The sequence below is a fragment of the Orcinus orca genome, chromosome 16, assembly GCF_937001465.1.
Source record: "Orcinus orca chromosome 16, mOrcOrc1.1, whole genome shotgun sequence".
NCBI lineage: Eukaryota > Metazoa > Chordata > Mammalia > Artiodactyla > Delphinidae > Orcinus > Orcinus orca.
This window is the reverse complement of record NC_064574.1, coordinates 81,920,981-81,944,830: the sequence shown is the minus strand read 5'-3', so window position 1 is coordinate 81,944,830 and position 23,850 is coordinate 81,920,981. Positions and strand designations below refer to the sequence as shown.

The following is a 23,850-nucleotide window of genomic DNA, read 5'->3' as shown; positions in this document are numbered from 1 at the left end:
CGCTCCGGGGGAAGCGCGTAAGCCTGCCAGTCACCCCCCGGGAAGTGAGGGCAAAAGGCGACAGTGGCTCTGGAATTCTGTACAGGCAGAGCTGCGGACACCTAAGATAACGCAATTTCTGCGCTAGGTGGGGCGGGGCTCCGCGAGGACCTCATGCTGAAGGGATAACTTGGGAAGCGGAGGCAGGCGATAGAGAAGGGGCGTCCGACGGCTACTGAGGACGTGGTGAGTGTTTCTCGTCTGTTTTCGAGTAACGTGGTGACTGCTGGGGCCAGGGATCGGAGGTCTGCATTGGCTCAGAAGGGCGATCTGAACAGCTGAACTGGGACGGGTTCGGGCCTCTGGACCGGGAGGTCGAAGTGAGTTCCAGAGAGGAGGCGGCGCTTTGCTCGTTCGGCCGAAGGGATGAGAGATTTGGGGGGTTCCCTTGCTTCTAGGCTTTTCTCCCCCTTTATTTTCCATGCTTTTTTTTTCTCCGCCTGGAACTTTTTTTGTCTAAATATTGCGTGTTCTCGTAAGCCCCGTTCAGATGCAGCCGTCTCTCTGAGCCTTTCCTACAACCCAGGCTGTAACGTCTTCTCTCCCTCCGAACGCCTTTCCGCTCGCCGCCTCTTCCGAGCGCTACCACCTCTCTTATACGGCCCCGCACCTCTTCTCCTTGATCTGGTTACTTCTTAGCTGTTAACCTCCCCTGGGACGCCTCCTGTGACTCCCCGGCTGGGCCAGGCCCTCGAATCTCCCTGGGTCTTAGTAGAGTGGTCATTCCCGTGTCTTTGTCCTCCCAGCCCTTGCGCCTTGGGACGGGGACCAGATTCCATCCGTCTCTAGCTTCATAGCAGGGTAGACAAGTGCAAAGACCGCTGATTTGGGAGTCAGGAGCCCCCGATTAGAGTCGGACTCTTCCAGTTCCCAGCTGTGTGCGACCCTGAGTTTACCTCCTGTAGTTTGATCTTCATCTGTAAGGTTGTTACGGAGAATTCATGAAAGGGAGGGGCGGGGCTTCATCAACTTGTCAGGCCCCCTACAGCGGGGAGGAACTCAATGAACTTGGAAGAGAGGAGTCTGCTATGCTTAAAGATGAGATCATTAACCTGAGTTCTGTTTGCCACCTAGGAAATGCTATGCGGTTTGAAAAATGACTTGCTATGTAGATTTGCACTGGTCTGTCGTTGGGCTTTACATGACTTTCCTTTATGTAGTATGTTTGTTGGGTTTAAGAGACTTTGGCCATCCGGCTAATACACTGTCCTCGTCTTATAGACAAGATTGAGGACCAGAGAGAGAAGGTGACCTCTCCAAAGTCACAGCTGGCCAAGAACCTAAGCCTGTAACTGAAGAGACCAGAGATCTTTCTTTCTGCTACATACACTCTTGGGAAACAGACCCTAAGGTACTTTGGTTTCACACTGTCTTTATCCTTTTTAAACACTCATCTTCTTTGCTTTCCCAACCATAGTCTTCCTCACACTGTGTTGTAATTCCCTTTTCACTTTGTATTTCCTTGCTAGAATATCACCTTCTCAGGGACAGTGTATGTCCTATTCTTTGTTCTATGTTCTCAGTACAGGGACAGGCTCATAGCTGATGTCAGTTAATGATAACAGCAAAAATCTAGTAAGCACACAATAAATGCCAGGCATGTTACATATAATTATAATTAATCTTCACAATGGCCCCATAAGTAGATTCTATTATCCCCCCTTTACAGATGAGGAAACAGATTTAGGGACATGAGTGTGCACCAGAGTTGTGGCTTGTGAAGTCTTTTGGGGATCTGAGGCTCAGCAACCAATTCTTTTAATTTTTTTCCCCACAGATCCTTGCAGATTATCTTCTGGGGAAAAAATGCCTAAAGTCAAAAGAAGCCGGAAAGCTCCCCCAGATGGCTGGGAGTTGATCGAGCCAACATTGGATGAATTAGATCAAAAGATGAGAGAAGGTGAGTCTAGGAGTTCCTGTCTGAGTGGGCTGTGTCCAAGGGTCACAGGCTTACATGCTTCAAGGGGCCAGGCATAAATGCAAGGATAAATGAGAAGAGACAGGCTGTACCACTGTGGCCTCCTGACACTGACATGTTTTGTTTGCTTATTAACTGATAGGAATACTATAAATGCCAGAAAGTAAGATGATACAAATGAAAAGGTCCTCAAAAATGTTTTTGAATATAAGAGCTTTAGGGAGTATAGATCAAGTAGTCTACCTATAATTATTTGCTGTGTTGGTTAGAGGTATATTTAAAATCATACAAAATATATTTACTTGGGAAATCCTGTTCTTTTTCACTTCCAAATTTTCTGAAACATTTTTATTTGGATTTTTCTTATGAGTCTGTGTTTTCATCATCACTTTGTTTTTGCATCATCTACCAGTTTTCCAGAATGCACCATCTTCACTTCCCTCTAAATGTTGTGTGATCCTGCACTTTGTGAGTCAGTGTAGTGTGCAGTTTTGGGAAATTTTATCTGAAGCCACAAGCATCTGTTGGCCCTATCACAGTATAACCACTTACTGATTTGCTTTTTTTTTTTTTTTTGTGGTACGCGGGCCTCTCACTGCTGTGGCCTCTCCCGTTGCGGAACACAGGCTTCCGGACGCGCAGGCTTAGCGGCCATGGCCCACAGGCCCAGCCGCTCCGCGGCATGTGGGATCCTCCCGGACCAGGGCACAAACCCGTGTCCCCCGCATCGGCAGGCAGACTCTCAACCACTGCGCCACCAGGGAAGTCCCTGAATTGCTTTTTAAAGCAATCTTTTTTTTTTATTTTAAGGTTTTTGCTAATTAATCTAACCTTTGTTATTATGAAGCCATACCTCTAGCAATAAGTAGTAAGTGAGTGTTAAGTTACTTTGCTTCCTTCGAAGCTGACTGTATCAGGTAACTTCTATTAAATACCCAGAACTTGCAGTAATCAGGTCATTTTGGGCTGAGAGATTTCTTCCCCAAACAGATCTTTATTCAACATAAAGGAACTTAGAGATTGCTGTAATAGAAGAGATTTTTGTGAGTCCTTGCAAATAAACCTACTTCCTCTTTTTAAGGGGTGACTTTTTGGAGGGAGAGCATTTAGATGTATGTGATATTCTTTACCGTCAAAAGAAGTATTCCTTCTCTTGTTTTTATTTAAGCATATAGTTCTTCTCTGCTTTCCCATTTTTGATACACAGATTTTAAGACCTAGTTTCATGTTGCTCTCGCTTCCACTATAAAGAAAACAGAGTGGATGGCAGGTGGTACCAGAGCTGGCTTTAGTGTTGGGAACAATAGGGAGCTCTGGGGGTGGGGAGAAGCTGCTACTCACCCAGGGCCATTTACCATGTGGGATGCAGCCTCAGCTTTGCCAGATTTGCTGAGTGTTTTTCTTTTTCCAAGATAAGCAGAAATTCAGCTTTTCTGTGTGAAGTCTTCTAATTTAAAATTCAAACTTAAAAAAAAAAGTGTCTGTGGGAGGAGCCAAACAAAGCCAGCCTTCAGGCTGGTGGAGGCTGCCAGCCTCCAGTTTGTAGCCTTCCGCACAAGTTTTGCCTGTGGGATCTGCGGCCGCACTCCTAGGCCATGGAGGAGCCTTGGGCCCACAAAGGCCCAAAGCCAGTGGCATTGCCAGGCCTGTCCTTCTGATCTGAGGGCCATTTACAGGACAACTCACACTTATTGAAGCAGTTGGTCCTCTTACCTTAGGAAGGAAAATTCCTGTTTTCTCCTAGTTTGTCCCTGTTATTTCCTAGCCAGCACAACTGCCCAGCTCTTTGTATGTTTCTTAGCTTGCTACTCAAGTTTTTGTATAGCCACTGTTGCCCTGTAAGTCCCCAAACAAAAAGAGCCTGATTATAGGGACTATGGGGCAGAGATGGGGGAAGTTATGTGTGGCAGGGGTTTTTATGGGTGACTGAGAAATAAAGGCGCTATCTCCATGGACTGTAACCAGGACTTATAAATAACTTTGCTTTTACAAGTACTTTAAACTAATTGAAATTTGAAGTTAATAGACAGTTTGGGGCATTAGCAAAGAGGCAGAAACCTAAGTCTCGTCTGTGCCACAGTGTCTCCTACCTCTAGCCTCTTTTCATACCCTCCTAGTGGCAGGACTCCACATCGCCCACTGAAAGCTGCCTTCCACTGTGTGTGCGAACCTGTACAAAATGATATCCAAGAATGTTCACATGAGCTTGTGAAAATGGGTCCAAAAAGAAATTTTTAAAATGTGGGTGATGCTACAATTAAAATGTTGAGAGATGACTCAAAAGCACAGGAAGGTTCCACGTCAGGATGGCAGCCTGAGGAGCTCCATGGCCCCCACCCCCCCTTCCCTCAGTCATCCCATCTAGTCACGTGGCTTTCCGAAACACTCTCGACTCTGGTGAACAAATGTCTTCTCCAGCCTTGACTCAACACTAGAAGTTTCATTTTAAAATACTCCAGTTCCCCCAACTCCTAAACGTAGGGAGAACCAGATAAAATACAAATAGCTGAATGTTAATTGTTGAAGCTGGGTGGAAGGTACTTGGGAGTTCAGTATACTGTTTTCTTTTGTGTATGTTTGAAGTTATCCTTATTGAAACCTTAGAGAATTCACGAATCTAAAATCTGTCTCCTTTTAGCCCCTCCACCCCACCACCTGGTCCAGGCTACCCTCACCTGTCACCTGGGTGCCTGCAGCAGCCTCCTGCTTCTGCTTGCCTTGCAGTCTTCTCCACGGGGCCACCAGGGTGAGGGCTTTAGGTTGTACATCAGATCACATCATCATCTGCTCAGGACCCTGCGGTGGTTCATTCCCCCACCAGAGCAAAATCAAGTCCTTCTGTGGCCTTCCAGGTCAAGCACACTCTCTCCACACCCCTTGAACTCCGTCCCCTACCCCCCACCTCCCCCAGCCCACCAAGCCCCCAGCCACACTGCTGTCCTTTGACTCCCAGTTACAGTCCCACCTCAGGGCCTTTACATTGGTGTTGGCTCTGCCTTGTACACGTTTGCCCCTCTTCTCTTTTTTTAAAAATTGAGATATAATTGACATACAATGTATTGTTTTAGGTGTACAACATGATTTTATATATGACTATATTGTGAAATTATTACAAGTTTCGTGAACACTCATCACCTCACATAGTTTTCTTATAAGAACTTTTAAGATCTACTTTCATAGCAACTTTCAAATATACAATACAGTATCATTAACTTTATAGTCACCATGCTATAGATTCCCCAGGACTTATTTATAACTGGAAGTTTGTACCCTTTGACCACCTTCACCCATTTTGCCCACCCCCCCAGCCCACCTTGCACGTCTTGTTTCTTAAGGTCTCTGAGCGGATGTCTCCTTTGATGACTAGTATGAAGTGGCAGTCCCCCTCTTTCCCTGCTCGCCATCCCCTTCCTTGTTCCCTTCTTTTCTGTGGCCGTTACCACTTAACCACCAGGGGCTGATCTGCTTCCCTCTCAGATCATGGCTTTGTGGTTTCTGTGTCTTGCCCACTGCCATATCTTGGGCACCTGGAGCATAGCCTCGCCCATAGCAGACACGCAGTGTTGCTGAGTCCTCAACACCTGCCTTTGACTTGGATCACAGAATCCTGTTTATTGAGCTGAATTACAAATTCTAGGTAATAGAACAGCCTCGGTGTCGGAGAAATGGAGGTATAGGTTTCTTAACCCTTCTCACCTTTCTCCTCTGCCCTAAAAACCAAGAAGAGGTGACAAAGATCAGCTTGTAACGCTAAGAGAAAGACTTGCCTTTTGGCAGGTGCAAGCTGCTACCTGATCCTACATGACTTGATGGAGCCATTATTTCCTGCAGGCTCGCCATGCTAAGAACTTTCAGGCTTGTCTTTTTCTTTTTTCCCTAAACGATTTTGGTTGGGAAATGAAATTAGAGGTGCCTTAAAAGATTATTAGAATGCCCATCTGAAGGTCCGGAATTATCTTGAGAAATTATTATGCTGGAGAAATAGGTCTGGAAGGATAGAGACCCGGGTATTAACAGAGGTTGTCTTTGATTTTTTAAAACCTTTGCTTTCTAATTTATCTAATTTAAAAGGCATTTTTAATTTAAAGCAATTAATGTTTAAGTCATGGGGCTTACCTTTTGCTTCATCTTTAAAAAAAAAAAACAGCCCTAATGAGCCATAAATCATATGCTGTAAAATTCAGCCTTTTAAAGTATTCAGTTAAGCAGCATTTAGTGTGTTCACAGAGTTAGGCAACCATCACCACAGTCAGTTTTACAGTATTTATCACCCTGCAGAGAAACCCCATCCCCTTTAGCGGGGGTCTCCCTCTCCATTTCCCCGTGTCTCCGTGATCTAGGCAACCACTAATCTACTTCCTGTCTGTATAGACAAAGTCATACAATAGGTGGTCTGTGAGGACTGGTTTCTTTCACTGAGCATAATGTGTTCAAGAGTCATCCATGTTGTGGCATGTGTGAGTACTTCATTACTTTTTATAACTGAAAAATATTCCAGCATGTGGATAGATTACATTTTAACCATTCATCAGTTGATGGACACTGGGGTGATTTCTACATTTTGGCTACCACAAACATTCATGTACAGGTTTTTGTGTGCAAGTGCATTTTCAGTTCTCTTGGGTATATACCTAGGAGTGGAATTGCTGGGTCATGTGGTTACTCTGTTTAACTTCCTGAGGAATTGCCAGACTGTTTTCCATAGCAGCTGCATCATGTTACATTCCCACCAGCAGTGTGTGAGGATTCTGATTTCTCCACATCCTTACGAATATTTATTACTGTCTTGTCATTTTGATTATAGCCATCCTAGTGGGTACAAAGGATTTATTCTTTATCCCTACTTATTAAAAAAATAACACTATATCCTATGCAGACTACCCTATCCCCCAAAAAACAAACACATGTGTTTTCTCTCCAGCTGAAACAGAACCTCACGAGGGAAAGAGGAAAGTGGAATCTCTGTGGCCCATCTTTAGGATCCATCACCAGAAAACCCGCTATATTTTTGACCTCTTCTACAAGCGGAAAGCCATAAGCAGAGGTAATTGGCCAAATTCTCTCTTGACGCTTCCCAACTTGAGTAGCTTTCAGATTTATTTAATTCTTGAAACCTCAGCAAGTGTCATGATGTTTCTTACCACCAAAAAAAGGAGAGGGGCCAGGCCAATATTGGTTAAATACTTTTTTTTTAAAATTTTTGGCTGTGTTTGGTGTTCGTTGCTGTGCGCGGGCCTTCTCTAGTTGTAGCGAGCGGGGGCTACTCTTTGTTGCTGTGCGTGGGCTTCTCATTGCAGTGGTTTCTCTTGTTACGGAGAATGGGCTCTAGGTGCGCGGGCTTCAGCAGTTGTGGCTCACGGGCTCTAGAGCACAGGCTCAGTAGTTCTGGCGCATGGGCTTAGTTGTTCCGCGGCATGTGGGATCTTCCCGGACCAGGGCTCGAACCTGTGTCCCCTGCACTGGCAGGCAGATTCTTAACTACTGTGCCACCAGGGAAGCCCCTGGCTAAATACTCTTTTTAAGGGTGGGTAGTAATGGGCCAGGGGTGGGGGGAACTTTGTTTTTTTTTTTAATCTGAGAAGGCTTTTTTTTTTAAGATGTTGGGGGTAGGAGTTTATTAATTAATTTATTTTTGCTGTGTTGGGTCTTAGTTTCTGTGTGAGGGCTATCTCTAGTTGTGGCAAGCGGGGGCCACTCCTCATCGTGGTGCGTGGGCCTCTCACTATCGCGGCCTCTCTTGTTGCGGAGCACAGGCTCCAGATGCGCAGGCTCAGTAGTTGTGGCTCACGGGCCTAGTTGCTCCGCAGCATGTGGGATCCTCCCAGACCAGGGCTCAAACCCATGTCCCCTGCATTAGCAGGCAGATTCTCAACCACTGCGCTACCAGGGAAGCCCGGGAGCTCTGTTATACTATGGTCTGATGCCCTTTCCCCATCTTTTTGACAGAACTGTATGAATACTGTATTAAAGAAGGCTATGCAGATAAAAACCTAATCGCAAAATGGAAAAAGCAGGGATATGAGAACCTATGCTGCCTGCGGTGCATTCAGACACGGGACACCAATTTTGGGACGAACTGCATTTGCCGGGTCCCCAAAAGCAAGTTGGAAGTGGTAATGTCTCCACCCCTGTCATGTCTGACGACTGGGTGGGATATTACTGTCAGGATTCTGCCCTAGTTGACCACAAGGGGTTTTATGTTGTTCTGTTTTGTGGTTGGCCATCCCCCCAGCAGTGAGACCCTCTGGTCAGGAATCCATGCCAGGGAGTTTGGCAGTAATTATCTTACATCTGGGGGCCAGTCTCACCTCCTCCTTTGGGCAAGTTATTGGGTTCCTTTCCTCACTTAACCAAATGGGGGTGATGATACCCACCGGCCAGTCGGCAGGAGCTTGTCCCTTTCCCTCCAGTGCTTGCCCTTCAGCCGCCCTTTTTTCCAGGCCTCCTTTTCCTCCCAGGGACACTTCAATGTTAGCATCACCATGTCTCCTGCCAGAACTTCCTGGGCGGCTGGGGAACACGGCTGGGTGTGCAGTAGCTCGGCTCCACACACATACGCCTCTGAAGTGGAGCCGCAGGAAGCAGAGAAGGGTTGCTGGGCTGTTGGCCGTTAGCGCCCTTTGAGCGTGGCCCCTCGGCTGACCGCCATGGGCCCCGCTGGGAGGTCAGGCCAGATGTCTTCTTTCACACCGTCCCTCGTCACAAGGTCCCTTCACACTGCAGCACTAGTTACAGCTTGTAGGGCTTTGGCTCAGCAGGCAGCTCTGTCCCCCTGAACCATCTGGAAGCTCAAGGACGGGCATGTGGAGCAGTGGAGAGCGAGCACGGGCTGCCTCCTGAGGGGCAGCTCTGCTGCTGGTCTCTGGCGGGGGCAGGAAGGGGGGCAGAGCAGCAGAAGCCCTGCTCCTCCAAGAGCCCCAGGGTTCCACGGTGATGTCTAGCTGGGGCTCCTGCCCCAGACCTGAGGCCAGAACAGAGCCTGCTTCAGATTTAGTTGGGTTTCACCATCAGATCTTGTTTCCTTAGACCAGAGTCTTGCTCCTCCAAAAAAGAAGAAAAAGGAAAATAAACACCATTGCCCTGGGGCCTTCTGTCTGCTGAGCGGGCTCCCCTGCCAGCCAGACACTAGGCCACACCTGGCCTGGGGGACAAGACTGTTCCGCTGCCACACAGATTCAAGTACACACTCTTCTTCTTCCCGAGCCCACAGTGGAAAGTTCCCCAGCCCAGGGGCGGCCCTGAGGCCTCTGGCGCTGAGCCCCCTGAGCGGTAGCAGACCCACCCCCAGCTCACTGTAGGGTGTGTCCTGCGTGCTTCGCAGAATAACAAGAATCATTTACACAGATTTTTTTTTTTTCCTTTTTTGGGAGCAAGTGTGTACACTGAATTTGCATAAATTAAATCCACATAGAGAAGTAACTGCAGTGTCAACAGCAGCTGTTTCCATGTTCACGAGGGAACCGAATTTTCCCCATCCAGCACTGTCGCAGAGGGTTTCTGAGGAGTGTCCTATGGGGAGTGGATGTCCCGTGGCCACCCTTCCCACAGGATTCCTGCGTGTGGGCGTGTGGCCCATGGCAGGGGCACGGGGTCTCAGCTGTCTTCTGTTTGCAGGGCCGGATCATCGAGTGCACGCACTGCGGCTGCCGGGGCTGCTCTGGCTGAGGCCATCGGCCCCGACCCCTCTCCGCCCTGGACTCTGGACTGCGCAGGTTTCTGCCTGTCACGCCACCCTTTCCTGGGAGCAGCTCTTCCTCAGAGCAGTTCCCCAGGCCCGAGTAGGAGCATGGTCTCTACATGTGAAGGCTTTGGTGTTCATCAGCTGTGATTTGTAGAAATAAAACTAGTAAACCTTTTGGGTCCTGCCTGCCTTCTTTCAGAGCCAGCAGTCTGTGGAACCCAGTGGGACAGCGCCAAGCCCTGGAGACCAGTCTCCCTTAAGGCGTGATCCTAACTCCACCTCACAGGTGCTGTGTGACCCTGAGCACTTTTCCTCATTAGTGATGGGGGTGGCAACCTCTCAGACGAGGAGGGCCTAAGATGACATACCAAGGTGGCCCAAGCTGCTCTTGGACTTGCCATGAACTTCTTGGGCACCTCAGACCAATGCCTGCAAAAAGCTGCAGCTCTTACTGTGGCCCAGACCTTTCCCTCAAGCTTGCAGCTACACGGCACATTCACGTGTCTTGAATATGAAAGGGACTCTTGGGGCTCCCGCAGAGCCGTGTGAAGGCCATGCACTTTGTTCCAGCTCTGCTGGAGGTCCCCCAGGGTCTCCCCATCACCTGCCCCCAGGGCCTCTGTCCACATCGGCCACAGTGACGGTCTCCTGGTCTCCCTTTGGTTTGGTCCGGAACTTCTGCCACGGGTGGGGGGTTTCCTCTGCTGGCATCACTTTCAGCCACTGCTTATAATAAGCTCGGAAACCATCAATCTTCTCCAAGTAGGTGTTTCTCCCTTTGTACTGTAATTGGAAAAGCGTGGGGTTCCAAGGCTCAGAGGGGCCACGATTAGACTCACTGCATACTACCTACTGCTGACCCCAAACCATGGCAGCTGGCTCAGGGCTCAGGGAAGCTGTTCTTGCTTCCAGTTGGTCAAAGGGAGAGGGCAGAAAAGCTGCTCAGCACCGAGTAGTGTACAGTAAAGAAACAAAGTTGTACCATGGGGCAGACCCAGATTCTCTCTCATCTGCTAACAATCCTTCCTGAGTCTTTGCTGCTGTGCTCCTATATACCCAGGCATGGCACCCCAGCCCTGCACAGCTAGAACCGCTGGGCGCCACCAGCTGTGCCTCCACAGCCTGCTGAGCGCCTCCCGCTCGGCACAGGCATTGCCTCCCTCTGACTGTCATCTCAGCACTGCTGCAGAGGTCTCAGGAGAGGAGGGAAGAAGGAAAGGAAACAAGACATGCCAGGCAGACACCAAGAGAAAGCTGGTAGAGGAACACAGAGAAGACCAGAGGAAAAACAGACAAAACGTATGAGATAAAAACCGTTACTACATGATGATAAAAGGGTTGATTCAAAAGGTTTAACAATTCTAAACTTGTACCTAATAGAGCCTGAAAGTACGTGAAGCAAAAACCTGATGATCACAAATAGAAATAAGTCCACCATAAGGGAGCATGAATGTATGACTGAATACAATAAGCTTTAGGCTTCTGGTAGTTTGGTGACTGTTGATTGAACCTGAGAAGACCCCTAGTGGGCCCTACACAGTGAAAAGACAACCCCCCAACCGGAAGATTCTTGCAACACGAAACCAACAAAAGACTAGTGTCCAGAATATTTAAAGAACTCTGAGGCATCCGTAAGATAAGACTAACAATCAGCTGTTCAAAGATGCCCAGCTATGCCCTCCAGCATACTCTCCACTGCTGTCTCACTAGCTCTTATTAAGCCTTCAAGCATCCCCCCTGCACAGCCGTCCCTGACCCCACGTCCCCTGGCTTGGTGTGTCCTGGCCGACTTGTCTCCCTCCCAGTCAGGCCACAGCTGCTCTGGAGGTGCTCAGCATAGGGTCTGACTCAGCGGACCTAAAAACCAAAGCCCCGGAGCCTGATATCCTCAGAACAGCAAGGAGAGAAGTGGCCATTACAAATCAGATTCTATCGCTGCCCTCCTGCCGTCCCCATTCACTCGACCAACAACAATCTATGCTGGGCGCCAGATGACAGGCAGGCACCAGGGACCCAGGTGAGCAAAGCAGACAGTCTCCACCTCTAGGGGCTTTTACAATCTCTTCAAGGGAAGAGTCACACACGTGTGCATGTAATTACCAACTGTGAAACATGGTGAAAAGGAATAGTGCTCGTATGGGGGCCGCCAGCAGGGCACCTCTGAGAAAGAGTCATCTGAGCCGACACCTACCAGATGAGAAGGAACCACAGCCATGTGAAAAGCAGGGCAGCCTACTCAAGATGGAGGGAATACAAAAACGCCCGAGGCAGGGAAGAGGCCGTGGGACTGACGGTGAACCGAGGGAGGAGTGGCCTAAGATGAAATGAGCCACGTGAACAGCGGCTCGCAGGCCGCAGTCTGAGGAGTTTGGCATTTTCCCCAAGGGAAGCCACCGACAGTTTAAAGCAAAAGGATGCCAATCCCAGCAGGTCAGAACCAGGCGGGGTGTGGGTGGCGCTGGTTAGGGAGACGACGGGCATGTTAGAGCTTGGTGCACTTACCCGGTCGAAGGTGGGTGGGTACTGGGCTGCGAACTCCAGCTGGCGGATGACCACTTCATTCACCGGGACCCTGTTCCGCCTCATGTCCTTCAAGATGTCGATGAGATAGGCGTAGTCCAGCTTCTTGACGGCTGCGTTGATGAGAGTGCTGTAGATGTGGGCGCTGGGCGTCATCTGGGATTTCTGGAACATCACAGACACACCATCAGCAAGATGATGGTGGTGGCTGGGACAGAGAGGCCACTGGTGGCACGTCGGGCTTGGGGAGCTACCCTGCCAGTCAGGCCTGCTCTGCAGACCAGCCACCAGGGACGAGAAGGGCAGGACCTCGTGGCAACAACGGGCTGTATGCCCCGCTCCACGTCCCCCGCTCTGTGGGTCCATCCCAGGTGACTCAGGACCCCGCCCTCTCAGCCCTGAAGAACCTAGACGCAAGTAGAGGGTTGTTCTCAGAGATCAACAGGCTCAGGCAGTAAACCACATCAGGGCAGGAGACCACCTCCTGTGGTTCACTGCACCCGTCCCTTGAGAATTCTGGTACGCTCCCTGCTCCCATTATGGCCTCCATCCCTCTAGAGGGTTGGGGCCAAGACCTGCCCCACCCCTCAATCTCACCCCACGGCCACCACCTTGGCAATCATAACACCCCTGGCCCTCAACGCCCATTCCTGCAGCGCCTCACCAGGGTTTCCTGTCTCCCAAATTGGGCCACTGACCGTTCCACACTGCAGCTAGAGAGACCCCACTCTCCCTGCCCCGCCCCCAACAGCTTACCCTGAGGGCAGAGGCCTGGACGGTTCGGGAGGGCCCCCTCACCCCCCCCACGCCAGCTTTCTTCTTCAGCACCACGGGGCCCGCCTGGGCCTGGGCCCGCTCACCCTCATGTCTGCAAGCAGCTGCAGGCCATCCCCTGGCCTGTGGCACCCGATGGCCAGGCTGCAGAATGTCTGCAGGTTAGGGACGATTCCCCTCTTTGCCAGGACTGGCAGCAGTGCCTGTGGGGACAGACGTGGCATCACCGTAAGCTGTAGCCCAGCAGCCCTGGCAAGAGCCTTCTCTGCTGGAGGCGCCAGGGCACGGCTCTGCTCTGAGGCCTCGTGGCTCCCTCTGCTGACCACACTGGGCACCGGCCTTGGCCCAGCTCCCCAGGATTCAGCTGCTCTGCGAGTCCTCCCTGCCTTCCAGCCCGCCTGTCTGTAGCAGGTCATCCCTTCTTCGAATGCCCTTCATGTTCCTGCCCCCTCTGCTCCTCTCCTGGCCACCATCCATCCCTGCGCTCGGGCCTTCGATGTCCATCGAGCACCAGGGGCCTCAGGGGATGGCGGTCCTGTGGTCCAGGGCAGGAGACAAAGCTGACAACAGCATGGGAAGTGAGGGCCGAGGGAGCCCCCGGGCAGGAGATGAGGAAGAGGGTGCCCGCTCAACATGGCTGGGTCAGGGCGGGGCCCAGGGAGGGGCTCTAGAGAAAGCTGTGCTCTGCTCTGAGGGCCTGAAGGCAGAGGCTGCCTCTGTCAGCTCTCAGGAGAGCCCAGATCAGAGCTTCTGGCAAAAGGGGCATCACACAGAAATACGTTGTACGAATGGACAAAAATCCCGTGAGGGCCCCAACGTCGCCATCTGTGAGATGAGGAAAGCCACAGGCCAGCGGAGCCTCCTGCTGTGGTCAGTAAAGAAACGAGTGGATGTGAAGCTCTCAGAACAGAATGAAGCACAGTAAGTGTGAGGAAGTCCATGAGGCTGGGGCGGGGCTGAAGGGTGGCCCCTCTGGGAGGGCGGGGAGTATGGCTGGTTCACCACCTGATTCCCAGGAGCTCCGGACAGTCTGCGCCCCTCTCACAGGAACTGCTGACACACCTGGCAGGGGAGGGTCTGAGGGGGAAGGAGAGGGGCCCAGCCGGGAGCCCTGTGCCTCCCCTGCGCCCCTCACCTTCGCCCCCTCCAGGTCGCCCAGCTTGCTCTTCCTCCTCATCAGCGTGTTGAAGAAGGTCAGGTCGGCCTCCACTTGCTGCGCGTCCAAGATGGTGAGTAGCGAGGACTCTGCGGAAGTGCCGGGCTCCACCACCTCCGCCAACAGCGTGAGGGTTTTGATGTCGGGCCGAAGCCCATGCTCCGCCATCTTTCCCAGGAAGCCCTCAAGGCCCCCCATCAAGGCCAGCCTGTCGGCTGGAGTGGTCACGGTCCCAAAGGAGACCACAGCCGAGGAGACCGCCCTGGGGGTCAGGAGGTTGGTCTCCAGCCCCCAGGGAGGCGGCACCGGGGCCGCAGGGGCCAGAGCGTGGTCAGGCTCCACCTTGGTTTCCACCCCAGGCTGGGCCTTGCCGCGGGCTCCGGCCTCCTGAGGCTCCAGAGGCCCCTCAAGTGCCTGAGAAGGTTCTAGAAACAGCTGCCTCTCCAGGGCCTCCACGTGCAGCCTGGCTGACAGGCTATCGTCCGCCCCGACCCCGTCTCTCCTCCTTGCCTGCCGCCCACCTGCCGGGGGCTGGAGCAGGACCATCTCCTCCCTGGGCCTCAGGAGCACCGCCGAGGCCACCTCCGGGTCCCCCAGGCCGCAGTCCCGAGCTGCCCCCAACAGCAGGTTGTAGCCGTGCCGGCTCGGCTGGAGCCCCAGGCTCAGCATCTGCCTCCACACCTGCCAAGGAGAGACAGGCCTCACCCCCAGCTCCCGCTCCGAAGAGCCCCCAGCAGAGCAGGCAGCGCAAGGCAGCAACCAGTCTGCAAACGTGGGGGCAGGGGGGACACGGGAAAGACGCCAGGCTCTGGGCCACTGAGAACCCCAGAGCCTGGGAGCTTCCACGGGGCGCCGCTTCTCCTCTCCTCTGGCTCACCCCAAAACCGTGTCGCACGTCCATCTCTCCGGCTCTCCCAGGCCCTCCTCCCACTCCCCTGGGGAGGGACAGCCGGAGAGGCTCGGTGCTGGAGGAGTCCAGGCTGACTGAAGGACTGGACGCAGCTGCCCTTCCTGAGCGCCTGCCGTGTGCCCTGCCCCACGCGGCGTCCTCAGCTGCCTCAAGAGCACGGAGCGGGCGCGGGCGGAGGGGGGCCTCAGCCAGGAAGAGCACCTCACAAGCTGTGGGCCCGGGCAGGCCTGTCTCCCTTCAAGCTGAGGTCATTTTCACCCCTCAGCGAGGAGTCTAGCACACTTGTGAGTTCTCAAGGGGGCAGTCTGACCACGTGCGGTCACTCTGACACCAACCAAGATGCCACGAGATGCCCCACGAGGCTCATGGTCTTGCTGGCTCCTGTCCGCAGGCTCACTGGGAGGCCACGTGCAGCGGCCAGGAGCTCACATCAAGTGTGCCTACGAGTCAGGGCCGGCCAGGCCCAGGTGGGTGCCACATGCAAAATGGCTACTGCCCACCAGACAGGGTCCTGAGGAGGGCAAGGGTCTGGGAAGCCACCTCCATGGGGAACACTGACAGAACTGAGGTTTATCAGGGACGCAGATGCTATCCCGTGGCAGGAGGGATTCTTGATTCAAATCACAGCTCTGCTTCTTAGTGGCTGTGAGACCTTGGGCAAGTTACTCAACCTCCGGGAGCCTCAGCCTCGTCGTCTCTAAAACGGGGCTATGGTACCCAGCTTGAGCAGTTTAACAAGTGCATGACACAAACCAGCTGCTAGCGTGATAGACTATTTCTCACTAGAACAGATCGAGGCCAAAGAGAGGGAGGAACCAGATCCTGTCTATAAAGCAGCCAGGGGATGGCCGGCAGCCACTGTTTCCAGGGGGTTTGCAGAGGGGAGGCACGTGGTCCAGGGCTGCCCCAGATCACTGGGGCTCAAACTCTGTGCAGACCATCCCCCTGGGGATCTTGCTGAAATGCCGATCTGGCTGCATGAGGCCTGTGTGGGGCTGAGACCCCGCATTTCTGACAAGCCCCAGGTGAGCCTGAGGCTGCTGGTCTGTGGGCCACACCTGAAGTTAGAGCTTTTGGTGAACTCCAGGTCCTTCCCACCCCTGAGGAGCTGAGGAGGCAGCTGTGGTACCAGTGCTAATCCTGCCTCCGCACTTGATAAGGGGGGCGCTGCGATGGGATTAGAGCAGCGTGTCTCAACTTTAATGTCCGTGAGGCTCTCTCAGGACTGAATGCTGACTCCTGGGTCCCACACGCAGAGACGCTGAGTTGGGGATGGGTCGGACAACCTTCAGGGACCGTAAGCTCAGCGGGTCTGGGCCGGCTGCACAGAGAGCCACCAAGCGGAGTGGGAGAGTGTGGGCTGGCTGTGTCCCGACTGGAGCAGCAGCCACGCCTCCTCCGCGTGCCCTCCCTCCCTGCCATCTGTAAAACGCAGGGAGCAGCGTGCTCTGGGAAGGCCAAAAGATCACAAATATAAAAACACCCAGCACAGGGCAGGAGCAAGTGCTCAAGTAACGCCCACAGGATCATCACTTGCACCCAACACAGGCACACGGAGGGGGAGCGAGCAGGGCAACAGGAGAGAAAGGACGCAGAGCCAGGCGGGACAGACCTGCAGGGCATATCGGAAACCCGTTTTCTTGTCCTGGATGCAGCCCATGAGCAGGTAACTGAAGGTCTCCTCTGTGACCGCATGTCCTTTCTGGATGATTTCCTGGGGGAGGGAACAAAGAGGGCCGGATGAGAATCTGCAGAAGAGCCAAGGCCAAGGCCCAGGCCCGATGGGGCTGGCTAAGGGCAGACACCCCAGGTCAGGCTCAGGGCTGTGCCTCCGGAAGAGGTGGGGCCTGACTCTGGCTCTGGGCCAGCTCAGTACCAGCTGCTGGGCAGAGCTAACTGCTGCCTGCACCCCCTCCTCCTCTCCTTCCCAGGCCTCTCTTCCTGGCTCTGCTCCGGTCACTTCTCTGCAGCCTCTCTGCAAAGGCCACCCCAGCAGCCACTTTTAACCCCTGTACATGAGGCTTTGGCATTGCACAGAGCTGGTTTCAAATCCCAGCTTCACCACTGGCTCGCTGTGGGAGTGTGGACAAGGCATTATGCTCCCTGGTCTCAGTTTCCTCATCTATGAAGTGAGGGCACAGGACTTGCCTTATAGGACCTTTGGAACGACCCCTCAGTGAGCACTGGCTCATCTTCAGCACCATGAAGCCCACCCTCTGGTACGGCACCACGGAGTCCCATCCAGCGGGACTGCACACGGCAGAGCACACGAACCACCGCCTTCACAGGGCTGGGGGCTCCTCTGTCTGCCAGACCCAGGCCTCTGATAACAGGGTCTCATGGGATTCACCTGTGAACCCCAGAGCCCAGTACGGGGCTTGTCTCATTGGCCCCTGAACCTTCCTTCATGAGGAACACAGACAACACAGCCTCACACCCTGCCATGTGGGACTGGTCCCGAATGGGGAGCAGGAAGGAAGGGATGTCCCACCTTCAACACATCGAGGCACATCCTGAGGTCTGCGCACATGGCGGCCATCTTCAGCAGGGAGTGGTACGTTTTCAAGTTGAGCTGGAAGTTTCTGGCCTGAAGCTGCTGCCGTAACTTCAAGGCACTCTGCAGAGCAGAGTCCTTCCAGGGGGACTCAGCGCAGACGTTGAACAGGGCTGTGTAGGTGGCATCTGAGGGCTCCAGGTCTCGCTTCTTCATCTGTGGAGACAGGGAGAAACTTGGAAGTGGCTCTGGGATCAGCCCGACGCACAGACGATGGCCACCCTGAAAGGAAGCTAGAGAAGACTGTGCTACCACACTGAACAGGCCTGGGAGCCGGGCCTGTGACAACGCAGAGCCAAGTGACACGCAGAGCTGGGCTCTCTGAACCCGACTCAGCCCGAGGGGCTCTGGGAACTGACCCCGCACCGCAGATGCTCCAAACAAGAAACCATCCTCCCCATGGTGCTCAGCAGTCCACCCTGGGCCTGGGGTGCTTTTGCAGCAGGGTCTCCCCAACGCTCCCGCTCTGTGGCCGACCAGGCCACCCTGACTGTTAAGATCCATGGGGTGGATCTGGTCTGGGAAAGGGTGGAGGAGGGTGGTAATCAAACCCCAGCTCCAACGTTTACTACCTGAGGGGGTCATAAGTTAGCTCGTCATTGGAAAAATGGGGGTGATACGGTCACCTCGAAAGGCTGTTATGAGGGAGAGCATCATGGGAGAGAGGCCCTGGGAGCAGCAGCAGCCAGGAGCTCGTCTCTGCAGCACATGTCATAGTCCCCCACCCCACCCCCGCTGAGTCACAAACCCCAGACTGACACTGGGCTTATTAAGCCCTCCAGGTGACGGAGTTTGAGAAACTCCTGGTAAAGCCAAGCACTTGCTATTTCCCAGAGAAGGGCAACCTGACCGAGGGTAGGTGACCAGCTTTTGCAGAGTGTACAGAACCCTGTTCTCAGGCCATTTTGGGCTCCACTCCCAAATCCAGCACTCGAGAGAGAGAGAGGTAACCTTAGACATGGCACTTCATCCCTCCAGGCCTCAGTTTCCTCATCTGAAAAAGGAAGACGGTGATCCCAACTTCAAGGAAGGGCAGATGCTCTGTATGTGTTCACATATTCCATAGCGTGTCCTAAGGACTTACTAAGGGCCAGGCCCAAATGACGAGACTAGGGCTCCCAAGAATTCTTGCTGGAATAAAGGATGTTCTCAGCTCCTGGAGAAGATGGGAATACTTCTGCTAGAGTCTATGGTCCTCTCAGGCACAGCTCTTTCCTGACTCATGAGGGAAGCAGCTTCCTGGCTCTAAGAATGACAAACGCACCCCAGAGGTGGGCGAATATAAAGTAAAACCATCTTCCAAGAGAAATAAAAGCCCTTTTTCAAAGGATCAGCTTTGGAAAAAAGGTGCATGTGTGCACCTGTGTGTAGCGTGAGGATGGGAGTGAGACAAAAGGAACACAAACTAAATTAACTGGGAGTAGCAGTGGAAAAGGAAGGGGACCGGTGGGCCCTGCCATGGCCCGGACAGGCACTGGAGGACGTTCCATGTCATCACGTAGTTATCTGAGATCACCTCCATTTTATGAACGATGAAACTGAGGCTGGAGCGGGTAATGCACTAGCAGGTGACACATCCAGGGTCTGTACCCAGCTCTTTTGGGGCCCAAAGCCCATGTTCTATGGAGCCTGGCCCCTGCTGCCCCCAGGCTCATGCTCACGTCATTGTAGAGCTGGAAGGCCTTCCTCAGGTAGCCAGCCCGCCCGCAGCCCCCGATCAGCACGGTGTAGTTGCACTCAAGGGGCTGGAGTCGCTCCTCCTTCAGCATCTGTCTCTCAAACAGGTCCAGCGCCTCGGCCAGCTGGGGAAGAGGGGTGGGGGGAGGACACAACGGGGGGGACCTCAGAGACCCTCAGCAGAGGGAGGGAGACTGAGGCTGGGGGACCCTAGCTGAGCCCAAGCTCAGGCCTGCCCAGGAGACAAACACCCACCCTTGGTGCCCATGGTCTGCAGCCACGGGCCACCAGCCTCTTGGTGCCCATGGTCTGCAGCCACGGGCCTTCGCGGTGGCCAAGAAGGAAGCCTACCAGTCTCCCACCACCTGTGAGAGCTCCTGGCCCCACTGCCATGGGGGAACTCCCTGAGAGGCAGGGGAGATGCCCAGGTGAACAAAGATCTGAGGATGGTGAGGGAAGGAGCCATGTGGCTCTCTGAGGGAACAGCCAGTGCAAAGGCCCTGAGGCCGGAGTGTGCTTGGGAGCTGTGGGAGCAGAGAGGAGGCTGCAGCAGAGTAAGTGAAGGAGGGGAGATGCGGGCGGAGAGGTAAGGGGGGTGGAGGGCAGGTGGCAGTTCTTGCAGGCTTCATAAGCTATTGTGAGGACTCTGGCTTCTCTTCATTTCTCAACTTTTCATTATGGGAAATCTCAAATACACACAAAAGTAAAGAGAATAGCGTAACTACAATGCCTATTAACGTCTGGCCAATCTTGTTTCATCTATACCCTGCACTTCTCCTGCAAACTGAATTTTTTTTTTTTTTTTTAGCGGTACGCGGGCCTCTCTCTGTTGTGGCTTCTCCCGTTGCAGAGCACAGGCCCCGGACGCGCAGGCTCAGCGGCCATGGCTCACGGGCCCAGCTGCTCCGCAGCATGTGGGATCCTCCCAGATGGGAGCGCGAACCCGTGTCCCCTGCATCGGCAGGCGGACTCCCAACCACCGCGCCACCAGGGAAGCCCCCAAACTGAATTTTTGAAAGCAAATTTCAGACATCCTGTCACTTCATTCACCAAAGCTTCGACATATACCTCCAAGAGATTTTTAAATATAAATGGAATGTCGTTATCAATACCTAAGGAAATGAACATCCCCAGTGTCACTTAATACACTGGGAGAGCTGGAAAGAGAAGTCAGGCCATCTGCTCTCTGCTTTAACGGGATGGCTCCATGCTGCAAGCCCACATCCTGGAAAGAGGTGGAGAGAGCCTCGGGGAGCCCAGAGACAAATGTCGTTATAGCTGAGGGGGGCAAGGAGAAGGCTTGGCCTGGGCATTCCGGGGTAGGCTTGTGAGAAGTTAGGACGGGAGAAATTTTGAAGCTAGAGCTGGTGAGAGAAAGAGAAGACTCAGAGATGACCTGAAGGCATGTGGCCTGGGCGGATGGAATAATGGGGTTACCATTGAGTGAGATGAAGAAAGTGTAGGGAAATCAAAGTTGGGAACAAAAATTGCAGGCCACTGAGGGTAAGTATAAGGGAGATGGTGAGGAGGCAGCTGAATACACAGATGGGGAGTCCATGGGATGGCCGAGCTGGTAACAGGAAGATGGGAGCAGCATGAAGGAGGGGGCACTGAAAGCCAGGAGGCTGGCGGGTCGCCTGGTGCAGCACCGAGGGGGGAGTGAAGACAAAGAGGAGAGAGGAGCTCTCAGCATCCCACCCTTTAGAGATGACTGGAAGGTTGGGCGGCCCATCACAAAATACCACAGCACAGTGGAAGCAGGAGCCAGGAGCAGCAGAATCCAAAGGTTCCCTACCTTTCCTTCCTTGATCAGGCGTTTGCACTGAAAGAAGTACCAGCAAGGGGTGTTTCTTGGGCCCTGCCGTGATTCTGGCTGCAGCCCCACTTCCTCATCTTCTTCACCACTCTGTTCCTTGAGCCGCAGGTTATACAACTGGGCCGTCGATTTGTGGAACATTCTCCGGGAGGAGTATTTGTCGGAAAGGGTCCCAAAGCTCTCCTCCTCCCCTTCCTCCTGCGTGGCCGTGGGGCTGGGCTGGCCTGGGTCAGAGCTCAGGCTGCCTGTGTTCTTCTGGCTCCGCGGGCCGAGGGACAGCCGAGAGAGGGAGCTGTTGAAGGCTGCTGGCGCTAGCCGAATCAGCCCTGCAGCCCTCAGCCACATGGGCCCCACCCTGCCTCCGGCCCACCTGGCTCTGAGGGCGTCAAGGTGGTGCAGGATGGCCAATCCCATGGGGCAGGGGCCGTAGAAGAGCCGCGAGAGTCTCACGAGGTCCATCTCTGGTGTTCCCCTCCAGGGCCTGGCATAGGTCAGCAAAATAGTGAAAGTCAACGCGAGTTCATAGTCACAAAAGGCAGAAAGAAGACCAAGAAGGTGGGCACAAGCACAAGCCCTGAGGTTAGAAAGTAGGCCTAGCGTTAGGGTTAGGTTCAGATTTCAGCTCCACCAAACAACTATCCTTGAGTCCCTGGGCACTCACTGCTCTGGCCTGTCTCCTCGGCTATAAACTGGGGTTAACTATAACATCACCCACACAGCACCGTAGCAATGATTCAATCTCAGATACCAGCGTTCAGGTGCAGCATGGTGAGCACTCGATACACCTAAACTATTGATTTGTATCACTGAGCCACGACCTAAGTGACTGGGCACTCAAGTCAGAGCTCACTTTGAGCCCTGGCCAGAGCTGAGTAACTGGGCCCATTACTTGACCTTCTTGGACCTCAATTCCTTCAGCTGCAAGACACACTCACCTTACCACAAGGCCATAAGGATTAAATGAGATGTTTTTATCATAATGCCTGGGGTTTAATAGGTGTTCAAAAAATTATAGCATTATCATTTATTAGGAAAAAACACTGGCATTCTGGGCCTCTGCACAGGGAAGTTAACTTAAACATTTCTCTTCTGCAAAATTCATGGGCAAATGGGCTTCAGCTGTGCTGTCCAATGTGATTATTGACACTTGAAATGTGGCTAGACTAAATGCAGATATGCTTTAAAGGTAAATTATACACCAGATTTCAAAGACTTTGTACAAAAAAAGAAGGTAAACTACACATTTTTTTACATGTTGAAATGATAATATTTTCGATATACTGGGCTAAAGAAAATTTGAGACTGATTTCACAATCTTTAAACTTTAATGCGGCTACTTAAAAATTTTAAATTACGTACGTGCTCACACTATACTTCTATTGCACAGTTAGGCTAGAGATCCTGGTCTACATATTTGAAACTCTTTAATAAAAAAATATCAGAATACCCCCTATGAACAGAGCCATGCACTTATTTTGATGGGAGAATATGAATAGTTTTAGTTACTTAAGAAACAATTTGGGGAAGTTTTTATCTACTCTGAGAACTTTAGGCCCAATTCAAGGACTCTGTCAGTTGACAAAAAGTTTTCCCCCCAAACAGATGAATACTTAAACTCATTCAAAGGAGAAGAAAGCTCCCCAAATAAAAAAAAAATCAGAATAACGAGCATGAACACGTTTTAAGGTCTGGTTATATTAGAAGGTGGAAAGACCTCAGAGGGGACAGCAGGTTGGACAAATTAATATCTGTGGCCCAGGGAGGGGACTGACTTGCTGGGGGCCCTGCAGCAGTGTGGTGGGCGAGATCCACTAGCTCTGGAACTGGCTGGCTTCGAACCCAAGTCCATGAATAGTATCAAACAGCTTCTCTTGACCAGCACCCTAGTGACACCAGTGCAGAGGGCCTTTACCATTCTGCACCTGGTGAAGCTCCAAGAGAAATGTAATGCGAGCCCGTATGTAATTTTAAATGTTCAAGTGACCACATTAAATAAAGGGGTTACACATGTTAATCAAAATACAGAGAACTTTAATTACTGATATTGATATAAGTACCAAAATGTCTTTAAAACAAACTTATGCTCTATTAGTATAGATGCTTCTTTTTCCAGCATTAAATAACAAGTCCTATCGTCATGTCCAAGCAGCGACAACTGGAGAGGAGTTTGTTGCAGATACTCTGTCTCCAACCATCATTTACACTCATCCCCATTTGCAATCGCGACTTCGTTTTGGACAGAGCGAACGCCACTCGGTCAGTCACCGAAGGACTTGCTAAATTTTACACTGAGACAATAAAGGAGTAATTCCTTCCTCCTCAAGTTCGTCAACCCGCCCGGGTTACTAACCCCTGAATTAGAGACACGGGGCCGCCGTCCTCCCTTGGGGGACCAGACTCTCCCCGGACGCTCCCCGGGACCCTCAGGCCGACCCGCCCCCTCTCCACACCTGCCTTTAGAGCCTCGGTCTCCTCAGCGGACGCCCCCGGCTCCGACTCTGGCTGTCACCCTCGCTGCCCCTCTGGTCAGTCTTCGTCCGGAGCCCGGGCCCCTGTGAGGGTCAAACAGGAACTCACTCCAAGGGTCCGACCCAGTGAACGCGGCCCCACCTCGGCCGCCAAGCCCACGGCACCCCCGCCCCGCCTCGCGTCACCCCCAGTCCCGACCCCGCGTCACCCCTAGTCTCGTCGCCGCGGCGCCGCGAACCCGTCGCCGCGGTCCGGACGACCTTGCGCAGGCGCAGTCCGCGTCGCTAACTCCCGGCGCGCATGGTTTCAGGTGGGCGTTCGGCGAGCTGCTAGCCG

At 52.8% G+C, this 23,850-nt stretch overlaps 2 protein-coding genes and 1 long non-coding RNA gene across 10 annotated transcripts in view; 2 read left to right on the top strand and 1 right to left on the bottom strand.

Moving 5' to 3' along the window:
* LOC125961438 (uncharacterized) overlaps positions 1–23,850 on the top strand; it is an 88,655-nt gene that overhangs the window by 2,342 nt on the left and 62,463 nt on the right. The window lies entirely within an intron of this gene.
* Positions 69–9,813, top strand: BUD31 (BUD31 homolog). 3 transcript variants are annotated; one of them, XM_004268911.4, is made up of 6 exons: positions 70–225; positions 1,261–1,390; positions 1,817–1,939; positions 6,879–7,001; positions 7,904–8,070; positions 9,572–9,813. In XM_004268911.4, the coding sequence occupies exons 3-6, from the start codon at positions 1,846–1,848 to the stop codon at positions 9,620–9,622; spliced, it is 435 nt and encodes a 144-aa protein (XP_004268959.1). In that variant the 5' UTR covers positions 70–225; positions 1,261–1,390; positions 1,817–1,845; the 3' UTR covers positions 9,623–9,813. The 3 variants fall into 3 exon arrangements, with proteins under 3 accessions (XP_033282475.1, XP_004268959.1, XP_033282476.1); XM_033426584.2 differs by lacking the exon at positions 1,261–1,390 and having other exon boundaries at positions 69–225; positions 7,904–9,813; XM_033426585.2 differs by lacking the exon at positions 1,261–1,390 and having other exon boundaries at positions 220–359; positions 7,904–9,813.
* PTCD1 (pentatricopeptide repeat domain 1) lies at positions 7,575–23,770 on the bottom strand. Of its 6 annotated transcripts, none has more exons than XM_012532586.3 (11): positions 23,723–23,763; positions 23,496–23,597; positions 21,025–21,526; positions 19,214–19,354; positions 17,490–17,708; positions 16,611–16,712; positions 14,068–14,769; positions 13,019–13,135; positions 12,141–12,323; positions 10,243–10,421; positions 7,575–8,991 (listed from the first exon to the last, which is right to left on the bottom strand). In XM_012532586.3, exons 3-11 carry the CDS (start codon positions 21,502–21,504, stop codon positions 8,895–8,897), a joined length of 2,220 nt encoding a protein of 739 aa, XP_012388040.3. In that variant the 5' UTR covers positions 21,505–21,526; positions 23,496–23,597; positions 23,723–23,763; the 3' UTR covers positions 7,575–8,894. The 6 variants fall into 6 exon arrangements, with proteins under 6 accessions (XP_012388040.3, XP_033282461.2, XP_033282466.1 ...); XM_033426570.2 differs by having other exon boundaries at positions 7,575–8,998; positions 10,247–10,421; XM_033426575.2 differs by having other exon boundaries at positions 7,575–8,998; positions 23,723–23,761.